Genomic DNA, 12,906 nt, shown 5'->3' with positions numbered 1-12,906 from the left:
GACTCTGAGAGAACAAGTCCTTTGGCAAACATGATGTACGGAAGGGATGAGCAGAGACCCAAGTCCAAGTTTCTTAGTTCCCCAGTGGCTTGTTCTCTTCACCCTAGTATGATCTGTCTTTACATTTCCATGAACTCTAGTTACATAATGTTTAGCTCTCTTCTGAAATTTACTGTCACAGCATTCGAACAAAGTCTGCTCATTTATCAGATTATACAGCTGATTTTTTTTTTCTAAGACTCTTCATCTTATATTCCTTATCAAGAAGCTCTGGATTAAGTCGTCTGATCGTTGCTTATTTCTCCCGCCAATAAATCACTACGGTTATTTGGAATGCTGGTAAATTGGGGCAACCATTTTTTTCTTATATCATTTTAGTATGAAATTTGAATCTGAATTCTAGAAGCAGAATCCACAACCTAAATATAATAGCTTGCTAAGAATTTATTTGTTTGCTTTTTAAAACTTCATCTCTGAGAACTAGAGTATACCCTTTAGGCAGGAATGTTAGTGTCATTTAAGTCTTAGGGACTGAAATATTACCTCAAAAATTTCTCAAAACTTATCAGAAACTTTGCTCCAAAACATACTTAATGTGAAATGTTTTGTGTATTACAGGAGCTTTAATGCTCTTGCACAATTACAGCCCAACAAGTGTATGTTTTCCAAATTTTAATTAAAATTAATTAAGTTTAAAAGTTCATAACCTAAGTACTGCTCCGATCATTTTTAATTTGGGATGTGTCTTTTGTTTCCTTATTTGAATGCTTATTATGGAAAGGTATTCTCATTAATTTGGGAGCTACCCGTACTTGAAGGTAGTTATTCTTCTGTCATTGTCAATGAACTGCTTGTTTGATAATTAAGATTTTTTTTTCCTCTGTCATTTTTCTAGTTCAGTGCCTCAGACTGTGGGAACAAGAAGTTCTGTATTAGGAGTCCTTTGAACTGTGACCCAGAGAAGGAGGCTTCCTGTGTCTTCTTGTCCTTCACAAGAGATGACCAATCGGTGGTGGTTGAAATGAGTGGCCCCAGTAAAGGCTATTTATCCTTTGCATTGTCTCATGACCAATGGATGGTTGGTACCTCTCACTTACATAAGTGGTAACAAAAGGAGAATCATGGCTGGGCATGGTGGCTCATGCCTGTAATCCCAGCACTTTGGGAGGCCAAGGCAGGTGGATCACGAGGTCGGGAGTTCAAGACCAGCCTGGTCGAGATGGTGAAACCCCACCTCTACTAAAAATACAAAAATTAGCCTAGCATTGTGGCGGACGCCTGTAATCCCAGCTGCATGGGAGGCTGAGGCAGGAGAATCACTTGAACCTGGGAGGCGGAGGTTGCAGTGAGCCAAGATTGTGCCACTGCACTCCAGCCTGGGCGACAGAGTGAAACTCCATCTAAAAAAACCCCCAACAAACAAACAAAAAAAAACCCAAAGGAGAATCACTGAAACTGTTTGTTCCAGGGTCAAATGATCATACAGGAGAAACTAACTTAGAACAGATTCTAAGTTAAACGGCTTTGAGTACTGTATGATTTTAACAGTTGGGCAATTACTTCCAAGAACAGGCTGTCCTAAGGAAAGTTAGGAAGATCATTTTATTTCCAGTGTATTTGCCATTTTATGTCTGTCTATCTCTTTGCGATAAAGCAGGAAATACAGTTAAGAAAAGTTGTTCTGCATAAAATGTCATGTTTTTTGTAATGCTTTTCAAACCAGAATTGTTTATTCAAGTGGCCAGAACTAAAGCATGTGTTCCTGCTCTTTTGTCCTATTTTAGTAGTCATCAGTGCATTTCCTAAACAGAGAATTAAACTTGTATATCCAGGCAGCATGTATCACAATAGGCTCCTTTGTCAAATCAGCAGAAGGCAGCATTTATTTTAAGCCGATTCTCACTCACCCTGGGTAATGCTGAAATGGATTAAATGATTCTGTAGGTGGCAGCCTTGTGCTGTGGTGTGGAAGAACAGAGGCCTGCATAAGCACCTTGCTTTCCTAGGGAGCAGGAAGAGTATTGTGGCCAGGACGTGTGTAAGTCCTGTTCAAGCAGAGTGGGCCTTGGGGCATAGGGATGACCAGAAATGGAGAAAGCCCCTTATTAGCACAGGCAAGGGGTCTTGTCTTGAGAGTTTTCTTCTTACCAGGATTTAAACTTAACACCACTTCTTTAGGGAATCATATTTCAGAAAAAGAAAAGGAACTCTGACATGGCTGTAATAGAAAAACTAATGCTCGTCCTGAAAGTGCACTTGATCACATTGGTCCTGGAGCAGTGTTTGCAAGTATTGTAAGACGCTGGATGTAACTAACTTTCTTTAGTAGGATACCATTTCAGTATGTATACATAACCTACATATTTCACTAGACACCTCTAGAATGCACTTCGATCTTCTTTCATTAAACAAAAGATATACCTTAAGTCGATGAGATACAAAAGATACCATGTACTTAAAAAAATAACGTATAAGAAATAATGAATCCTTCCCCTTCCAAGTTGCTTGTATAGGAAATTTTATACTTGCTCAGCTGATGCGCTGATTGTTCAAAACATTTTCCCCACTTCCTTTTGTGATTGCCATCAGACCTGTAGCATATTCTTTTGGATATTCTTAGTGTTGGCAAAAATGAACTACGTTTAGTGTGTAAGGTGAATGAGGTTGAGTTGAAAATAAAATGTGACTATAAAGCAATAATGATAGGTGGTGGTAGTGCTGCTGTCATGTGAATGTGATTAAACTGGCTAGAAAGGAAATTCTGAAAATGAGTCCAAAAAGGATTAACCTGTTGAATGAATGTATAGTTTCATTAAGGTTCATCTCTGAGTTACAACACTCATTTAGATATGTGCTCTAGTCACTTAAAAAAAAAAACACACCCAACTTATTCCAGTCACTTTATAGCCAAGATTCATGCTATAGTATACGGATACATTTCCTTTTACTGGTTACATGAAACCTGTAAGCAAGAGGGAAAGACTATTACTGCATTCAGTATGGTAATGAGTAGCCCACAGGTAGGTCAGGTATTCTGTTCTAAATTGTAGGCATTGATGGCACAAAAGCATTTATCTCTAATTCAAGATATATTTATCTTACTTAGAAATCTTATCTGTTTCCAGTATAGTACTCATCAAAAATGTTTACAAAAAAGACTTAATTACGCAGGTGCAGTTGATTTACAGAGCAATCCTGTTTAATGATTAAAATAATCTGTACACCTGTTTGCCTAACTTGGGGGAAATGAATCATCCTCAAAATATATTTTTAAGTGGTTATTTCTATTTTTGGTTATTACTTTTAAAACTTTCGGGTATTTTTGTGACCTGCTATTTCTTTGGAGTGTATAATGTAAATTTAAATACTGAAGGTATCTGATGTCACACTCATTCGATAACCTAAGTTATACCCCTTTTTCAATTTGGCTTGTAAATTAATGTTAGCAATTATTTTGGTACGTTAGACCTCATCACTAAAATCAAAATGTGTAATTTACCCTATTTCTGATAATAATGACTTGCTAATGTGTGAATTTTAACTGAATTTCCAAGTACAGTAAGTCCCCACTTCATGTCGTCAATAGGTTCTTGGAGCCTCTGACTTTAAGGGAGGCTACATATAGCAGTCCTTGAATAATATCATTTCCTTCAATATCATTTTGTTATGACATTGATGAGGACAAAATATTGGCCATGTTGTATGTTGTTTTGCTTAAAGTCACAATTTTCAAGAACTTACCTATGAGTTTAAGTGAAGATGTACTGTACATACCTCTTTCCTATTTGAGATATTTTGTTCAATAATGTAAAGTCTATCAAGTATGTGCATTATTAGCTTCCTTCCTTCTCCTTCCACTGCGCTGTATCATCTTACTCCATACATGATCTCTCCATGCCCCAATTCCAGGATGTCCCCAATCCTGAACTCCCTTGGACTCCAGACTGTGATTTCCAGCTGCAGGCTGGTCTCGTCCAGATATGTGTTCCTGGACAGCACAAAGCAACATCTAAAAGACTGAACTTTTTATTATGCCTCCTGATGTCTCCTTGTCTTCCCCATTCTTGGTGATCAGCAATGTTAGGAAAGCAGCTACCATTGTTGATGGCTTGTTTCTTGTTGGGTATTGTCCTAGGCAATTTATAAACACATCATTTACTGCTGCCAGCATCTTTTTTGGTATTCAGAGAAATGTTGGTTTTGACTTGGATTCCTTCCTTTCATCCATCTTTCAGGTCCTTCCTTCTGCCATTTCCAATTTTTTGTTTTGAAAAGTTTTAAACCTCAATAAAAGTTAAAAAGATAGTACAGTGAACACCCATAAACCCTTCACCTAGATTTGCCACTTTATCTTTCTATCTACCTCAGTTGATTTATGTGGTGTATATAAATACGTATTTTTTTCTTGAATTATTTGAAAGAAAATTATAGATAATCATGACATTTCATCTCTAAGGTTTTCAACATGTGTCTTCTAAGAACATGGACATTCTCATATAATTACCACAATATTTTTATCACATTAAGAAAATTTAACATTAATTTTATGTAACAGACAATCTGTATTCCAGTTTTCCCAGTTGTCCCAATAAAGTCTGTTGTTTTTTAAAAATATTTCTTATTCAGGATCCAATCAGTTATTACTCAGGGCATTTAGTTGTTATATCTCTTGGATCTCCTTTACTTTAGAACAGTTACTTAATCCTTTTTCTTTTTTATAAATTTAATTCAGGCCAGTTATTTGTAGAATATTCTACAATTTATATAATAGATTTATGTTAAGACTTTTTGGCACAAATGCTACATAAGGGATATTATTTCCACATCAGTGCATTATTTCAAAAGTTTCATAATGTCCAATTGTTCTATTATTGATGATACTATGTTTGATCACTGGTGTCTGTCAGATTTCTGTATCATGAAGTCTATTTTCTTTTTGTAATAAGAAATACGTGGGATAGGCCGGGCGCGGTGGCTCACGCTTGTAATCCCAGCACTTTGGGAGGCCGAGGGGGGCAGATCACGAGGTCAGGAGATCGAGACCACGGTGAAACCCCGTCTCTACTAAAAATACAAAAAAAATTAGCCGGGCGTGGTGGCGGGCGCCTGTAGTCCCAGCTACTCGGAGAGGCTGAGGCAGGAGAATGGTGTGAACCCAGGAGGCGGAGCTTGCAGTGAGCCGAGATCGCGCCACTGCACTCCAGCCTGGGTGACAGAGCGAGACTCTGTCTCAAAAAAAAAAAAAAAAAAAAAAAAGAAATACGTGGGATGATACTTTGAATCTGTATGAATAATCTGTTCCCCAATAGCCTGTAACTAGGTTTTTGCATTTATTGATGTTTCTCCTATGAATCAGTTGTTACATTTGTGGTTGCAAAATGGTGATCTTCTAACTTACTTATTAGCTGGCATTCTTAAGAAAATACGAGTTTTCTTTTCTCTACACTTGCCCTTGCCTTTTATAGTAACACTATGGACTAATGGGTTTCTTTTGTCCATTGTGTTGTAGTTTATTACCACCATTCATTCTTTTAGAGGGTCGTATTGACCCAAATGCGGCCAATGGGAGCCCATTCAAGCAGGCTTCTGTGCCCTTTGATGTGTCTCCACCACTTTTGAGCATGTCTTTGTTTCTGGTGTAACAAGATGTTCTCCATTCATACTTTCATGCATTCCACCATTTCTCAAAAGAGCTTTATTTCCTTTTAGTAGAAATAGATCTAGAAATCAAGATTTGGGTGCTAATATGTTCACTGCTACTGATCTCCAGGTACTTCTGATTCCATCTTTGACATACCTCTTTCATTCTCTTTGTTGCATTGTCACTATCTCTGACTTGGCTTGTAGTTTTATTATCTGCTTCCTGGACTGCTGTAGTAACCCTTCATTAGTCCTCTTGCTTCCATGATTTCCTCTTCCATTTCATCCTTCACACAGCCATTGGAATTTTCTCCCCAAGCCACATTTAAGATCGTCTTGGCTGGGCGTGGTGGCTCATGCCTATAATCCCAGCACTTTGGGAGTCTGTGATGGGAGGATTGCTTGAGCCCAGGAATTCAAGATGAGCCTGGGCACACATGGTGAGACCCTCATCTCTACAAAAAATTCATAAAAAATTAGCTGGGCGTAGTGGCATGCAGCTGTGGTTCCAGATACTTGGGAGGCTGAGGTGGGAGGATCACTTGATCCCAGGAGGTCAAAGCTGCAGTGAGCTGTATTTGCACCACTGCATTCCAGCCTAGGTGACAGAACAAGATCCTGTCTCAAAAAAAAAAAAAAAATTGTCTCAAAAATATCCCTCCAAACCTTTGGCAAAACTTTAGTAATTATAGAATTATATAGTAATTATAGAAAAACTGTTCTTTTCTTAAAGCATGGTGCTCACTACTTTGTTTGGGAATACTTCTGGAATTTTCAGCCTTAGAGCTCTCTTTTTATCCTTTATATATTTTAGCTAACAAAGCTACCTGTTTCTTAAAATTTTCATATTTCTATATCATTGGTCCTAGAAGTTCTTCAACTTGGAAAACCTTTCTTTTAATCTCATCTTTACCTTGTCCTCCTATAAATATGTTTTATCTTCTAAGGTCTGCTTAATTACTGTCTTTTCTGATAAGCCATTTTCAATTCTCTGGCCATACATAATTTGTCTTTTCGTGTCACTTTACCTATCTGTCTGCCTCAAAACAATATAGCTTCAGGTTATAAGAGCCATATTCTTATAATAAAGTCATCTTTGTTTCTCCCACAATGTCCAGCTTAATTTTTTCTCATAGGATGCTCTCTAAATGCTTGAGTTGAGAGGGGCAAACTGGGGAGAGAGCTTCAGTACAACCCAGGGATTTGGTGGAAGTTCTTATATGGTGTACTTTTATGCTTTCAAACTTGAGGTTTCTAGAACTGCCTGGAGCCTGAGGTTGGAGTAGCACCTTCACTTACTCTTCATTTGGAATAGTGAGAACTGAGAGTTACCTGCTGTCTATCCCCATCATCTTCTCTAATATTTGGGAGGTCTACTCATATTGATTTTATTTGACTTCTTATCCTTAGTTTGCCTCAAATCAACCATTATTTGTATTAAAATTTTTTATGTAACAAAAGAATTTCTATGATGACGATGGCGGTTTTGTCGAAAAGAAAAGGGGGAAATGTGGGGAAAAGAAAGAGAGATCAGATTGTTACTTTGTCTGTGTAGAAAGAAGTAGACATAGGAGACTCCATTTTGTTCTGTACTAAGAAAAATTCTTCTGCCTTGGGATGCTGTTAATCTAGAACCTTACCCCCAACCCCGTGCTCTCTGAAACATGTGCTGTGTCAACTCAGGGTTAAATGGATTAAGGGCTGTGTTAAACAGATGCTTGAAGGCAGCATGCTCATTAAGAGTCATCACTACTCCCTAATCTCAAGTACCCAGGGACACAAACACTGCAGAAGGCGGCAGGGACCTCTGCCTAGGAAAGCCAGAGACCTTTGTTCACGTGTTTATCTGCTGACCTTCTCTCCACTATTATCCTATGACCCTGCCCCATCCCCCCCCCTCCGAGAAACATCCAAGAATGATCAATAAATACTAAGGGGGAAAAAAAAAAAAGAAAGAATGAAATATTTGTCCTCTACTAAAAACAAAACAAAACAAAACAAACAAAAAAAAAGAATTTCTATGTCTCATTCATGATGGATATTCTAGAAAACATGCATTGTTTAAATCAGGGTTCAGGCCCAGCATAGTGGCTTACACCTGTAATCTCATCACTTTGGGAGGCTGAGGCAGGAGGATTGCTTAAGCCCAAGATTTCAAGACCAGCCTGGGCAACAGGGTGAGAATCCATCTCCACTTTTTTAAAAAATAAAAAATAAATCGGGGTTCAGAAAATGTTTTCTGTAAGGACCAGATAGTAACTATTTTAGATTTTGTGGGCAATATGGTCTCTGTTGTAGCTACTAAACTCTGTTGTAGTATAAAAGCAGCCATAGATGGTATGTACATGAATAAATGTGGCTGTGTTCCAACGAAACATGGACATTGAATTTCAGTTTGATTTATTTTCATTTGTCATGAAACATTCCTCTTTTCACCACTTAAGTAGGTAGAAGTCATTCTTAAACTATGAGCTATATAGAAACAAGCTTTAGGTTGAATTTGATTTGCTGGCCATTGTTTGTTGACTCCTGGTTTAAGTCATGATTGCTCCAAATTTCTTATCTTGAATTGGGCTAATTCTGATTTTACTGTAATATGTGTAACAGTACGTAATTACTTTGCTAAGAGTACATCCTTGAGAGTTTTTGAAAGTGGAACATTTAAAAATAAAGTTGAATCTGAAACTATAGAAATATATTAGAATCTAATATTGGAATTTATAGCAAGATTTGTTATAACGGGGTAGTCTCGGATCTTGTTTAAGGAATTGGGTGACTAAAGCACATAAAGAACCTTGTTAGATAGTTTATGGAGAAACCAAGTGAAAGACCAAACCATGGATAAGAACTTAAAATCAAGATTATTCCTTTGTGCCATTGTTTAAATGTACTTTGTAGTTACAGTCTGCTTCTTTTTTGGTATTATTTTTCATTCTTTTTTCCCCTATTAATTGACAGTCTGCTTTTTGGTTATCACTTTATTTTATTCTATTTTATTTCTATTTTTTTGGAGGCAAGGTCTCCCTCAGTTGCCCAGGCTGGTGTGCAGTGGCATGATCATGCCACACTGCAGACTTGACCTCCTGGGCTCAAGTGATTCTCCTGCCTTAGCCTTCTGAGTAGGTGGGACCACAGGCATGCATCACCATGCTTGGCTGATTTTTTTTTTTCTTGAGACTGAGTCTCGCTCTGTCCCCCAGGCTAGAGTGCAGTGGCGCGATCTCGGCTCACTGCCAGCTCTGCCTCCCGGGTTCACGCCATTCTCCTGCCTCAGCCTCCCGAGTAGCTGGGACTACAGGCGCTTGCCACCACGCCCGGCTAATTTTTTGTATTTTTAGTAGAGACGGGGTTTCACCATGTTAGCCAGGATGGTCTCGATCTCCTGACCTCGTGATCTGCCCGCCTCGGCCTCCCAAAGTGCTGGTACTACAGGCGTGAGCCACTGCGCCTGGCCCGCTTGGCTGATTTTTAAAAATTTTTTTCTAGGATGAAGTCTCACCGTATTGCCCAGGCTGATCTCAAACTCCTGGCTTCAAGCAATCCTCCTGCCTTCGCCTCCCAAAGTGCTAGAATTATGGGTGTGAGTCACTGTGCCTGGCTTGATTATCACTTTAAAGAATAAGATCTAACTTTCAGAGTTAAGGATCCTTGGAGACTAAAGGATAGATAAGAGGTAGACTGACTAATTCCTCCTTGAGTGCAGGTATTTTTGCCTCAGTTATATAACATTAAATCTATTGAATATGTACACTACGTAGCAATATTTCTTTACAGTGTCTTCCATCTTAGAAGTTACCAAAAAATATCCAGTACAATGCAGTGTATTTGGTCATTAAAATATGTAGGATATAGATATTTATTAGTAAATAAATGTCTGGAATATTGTTTATGGTAAGTTAATTGAAAAAAGGTAACAGAACTCTATTTTTTTCCATTTGGGAAGGAAAAAATAGGTATAATATAAATAGATTTGGATGAATATACATGAAAATATTAAAGTGGTGTTCGATTAGTGATGGGTTTATGAACATATAAACATGTTATATGTCTATCTTAATCTATTATTTTACACTGAAATTCTAGTGCTTTTGTATTATAACAAAATTATTTGCAACTCGCAAATTAGATAGCCAGTTCTCTAGAATTCATAGCATCATTCATGATTCAGTAAATTATATTTTCAATCACATAATATTTGGTTTCCTGAGGTACTTTTTTAAAAAGAGAAAATAAAATGCTGAAATTCCTTTGAGCTTTTTTTCTCATTTGCAATTGTTTTTCAGGGTGATGATGATGCTTATCTGTGTATTCATGAAGATCAGACTGTGTACATCCAGCCTTCCCATTTAACGGGGCGAAGTCACCCTGTAATGGACTCCAGGGTAGGTGTGAAAATTCTGGTAGCCTCCACCTGGAGACCCGCTTTCCAGCTGTGTGGCTATCACTGGCGTGGCTGTGAGGCTAGATTGCCTCCAACCCCCACAGTTACACCTAGCCTGAGCAGGGGTCTGCCAGCAGGGCTCCTCTCATAATGATTTCTGAGAAACTTTTCTACACTTCAGAAGTTTCTCTTGTAGGAAAAGACGAATTCTTGCTTGTGTCACTTACATCCTTTTGATTGTATCTTACAAAAAAGTACTTTATGGTTTATTAAGATGGTCAGGGCATCAGCTTCCTTTCAAAACCTTACAGACAGGTTTCTAAGAAGAGGATGACATTAGTGACAAAATTTCTTGACTAGTGAGAAAGAGGAGCACATTTGATGAAGGCCAGAGATGCCTTGGACAGTTGTCTTAAGTGCCGTTTGTTGGCATGTGTGTCAAAGGTGGGCTATTTCTGGTAGAGAAGTGTCTTTTTTGCAGGGCAATTGACAAGCAAATGAGCTCTGAAAGAGCAGTAGCTATCACTTAATGACATAGCAAATGAGCTCTGACTGAGCAGTAGCTATCACTTAATGACATAAATGTGCACAGCTTTCCCATGGGGTTGACTCCCACGGCTGGCTTGTAACTTCTCCCCAGTTGCATGTTGCATTTTGGCCACTAGGGTAGTACTTGTTAACTGTTTTTTTCAATGTTTTTGATTGTATACTCGTGGCCAGATGGAGTTAGTACATCTGCTAACATTTCTAACCTAGGTAGAGGAATTGCGGGGTTCTGCCTCAAAGTAAAAATAATATTTTTTCTTTTTGCCAAATGGGATAAAGACAAATAAACTGGGAGAAAATGTTTCTTGTTCTCTTCAAAGAGGAAGTGGAAAAACAATGATACTGCAGACAAAGCATGCACATATGATCTCAGAGAAAGGAAACTGAACAGGGAAGGATTTTGGTCATCTCTTATTTTTAGCAAATCTTTGGAAAGTGCTGAGAAGACCCATTGTGTGTGTTTGTAGGATACCCTTGAGGATATGGCTTGGAGGTTGGCGGATGGTGTTATGCAGTGTTCTTTCAGAAGAAACATTACCCTTCCTGGAGTTAAGAATAGATTTGATCTAAACACAAGCTATTACATATTTCTAGCAGATGGTGCAGCTAATGACGGTAAGTACATTGTTAAGCTGTCTCTTCAAGTATTGTCTTTTTCTCTCTTCTTCCCTCTCTTTCCCCCATTTTTGGAAGAACTACTCTAATTGCCCATTTTTAAGGCACACACTTTCCTATAAATGTCAAATTTTGCCAGAAACTGGATAAAGGTAGAAAAATTTTGCTGGAAACTACATAGAGATAGAGTATCCATTGTGTTATAAGGCAACACTGCTCAAGATCAAAATGGCTTCTGATTAGTAAAATGCATGTGACCAGAAGAACTATAAACACCTAATAAGAAGCCATATATTTGGGCTTCCCTGAGTGTAGTGATAGTAGATTAACATTGCAGGGGACCTAGAAGCGGTGCCTTTGAGATTGTTGCAAGAGATATTGGCTCCTGTGGGGAAACTTGCCCAATATGAATCTCATCTCCTTAGACCTGAGCTTTCTCTAGGGAGGTGGGGAGGGGAAAAAGAGAATAGCTCCTGGAAAGCTGAGTAAGCTGCTGTAAGACCTCCCATTGAGGGGAGAATGCCTCACACTGCCCTGCTGGTGTGGTATGTTTCCTGTCTCACATCTTTCTACATGACTGATGCCAAGTACAGCCTAACATAGTTTTATGAGTCTGAATCTTTATTCTCAAGAAGACTACACTGGTGGATATTGCAACACATATTAATAGGAATAATTCGATTTTGTTTGAGGTCTTGGCTAATGGTTTTTGAGGATCTGCAGGAAACACCAATGTAGTATTTAATGACTCATCTCTTAGGAGATAACATTGCTCCAAAACTTTGAGAATATAGCCCCCTTTTAAAATGATGAGAAGGTAGGTGTCTGGAGTGGAGAGACAGAGATGGGGTAAAGGAAAGGAAGAGCAGGAAATGTGATACAGGCAAATTGTGAAAAGCCTACAATTCTATCGTGTGTTTTAGATTTTCTACTCTTGGTAAAGCAGACTCCCAAAAAGTTTTGAAGCAGAATAAAATACTGCTCAATGTTAAAATGTAGGAACATTTAAATTAATTAACTTGCTTATTTTTATTAATTTATTTTTTTAGCTGAAGGAAGAATGCTAAAGGAACATTTTTAGATTTACATATAGGTGATACACATAGTTATCTTAGTGAAATCATTTACTCTTGTTTGCACCAGCAACAGCAAATATGGCTTGAAAATAGTTTCTTAATATGGCTTGATGAGTAAAAATTTCTTAATATGAGTAATAATTTCTTAATATGGCTTGATAATAATGAGTAAAAATTACTCAGTGCTTATTGAGTGCCAGTCAGTGGCTAAGCATTTTAGATAGATTCTTCATTTTTATCTTCATAAAATACAAGCTAGAGATGTACTATTATTATCCCTTTTATCTAGGAGGAAATTCAGAATTAGAAAGGTGAAGTAATTTTCCCAGACGAGTAAACGGTGCAGTTGGAATTTGGCCTTTAGAGCCTATGTATTCAGTACTTTAGAACATGGGAGGTGGACTGGGTGCAGTGGCTCACGCCTATAATCCCAGCACTTTGAAAGATCAAGACAGGTGGATTGCTTGAGACCAGGAGTTCCCTACCAGCCTTGGCAAAACCAAGTCTCTATTCGAAAAAAAAAAAAAAAAAGAAAGAAATTAGCTGGGTGTGGTAGTGTGCGCCTGTGGTCCCAGCTACTCGGGAGGCTGAGGTGGAAGGATTGCCTGAGCCTAGGAGGTTGAGGCTGCAGTGACCTATAATTGTACC

General features: G+C 38.2%; 1 protein-coding gene across 2 annotated transcripts in view; it reads left to right on the top strand.

Annotated features, from left to right (window-relative positions):
• The window catches only part of FRRS1 (ferric chelate reductase 1), a 70,308-nt gene that overhangs the window by 27,763 nt on the left and 29,639 nt on the right, over positions 1-12,906 (top strand). For both annotated transcript variants that reach the window (XR_010117359.1, XM_063624354.1), the window contains exons 7-9: positions 896-1,078; positions 9,924-10,022; positions 11,035-11,182. Coding sequence is in view for 1 of the 2 variants with exons in the window: in XM_063624354.1 (XP_063480424.1) it covers positions 896-1,078; positions 9,924-10,022; positions 11,035-11,182 (430 nt within the window). In the remaining variant the exon portion in view is untranslated. The remainder of the gene's footprint in view (positions 1-895; positions 1,079-9,923; positions 10,023-11,034; positions 11,183-12,906) is intronic.

This window comes from Symphalangus syndactylus, chromosome 12, assembly GCF_028878055.3.
Source record: "Symphalangus syndactylus isolate Jambi chromosome 12, NHGRI_mSymSyn1-v2.1_pri, whole genome shotgun sequence".
Taxonomy (NCBI): Eukaryota; Metazoa; Chordata; class Mammalia; order Primates; family Hylobatidae; genus Symphalangus; species Symphalangus syndactylus.
The sequence above is the reverse complement of the archived record's forward strand: the minus strand, read 5'-3'. Positions and strand labels throughout refer to the sequence as shown.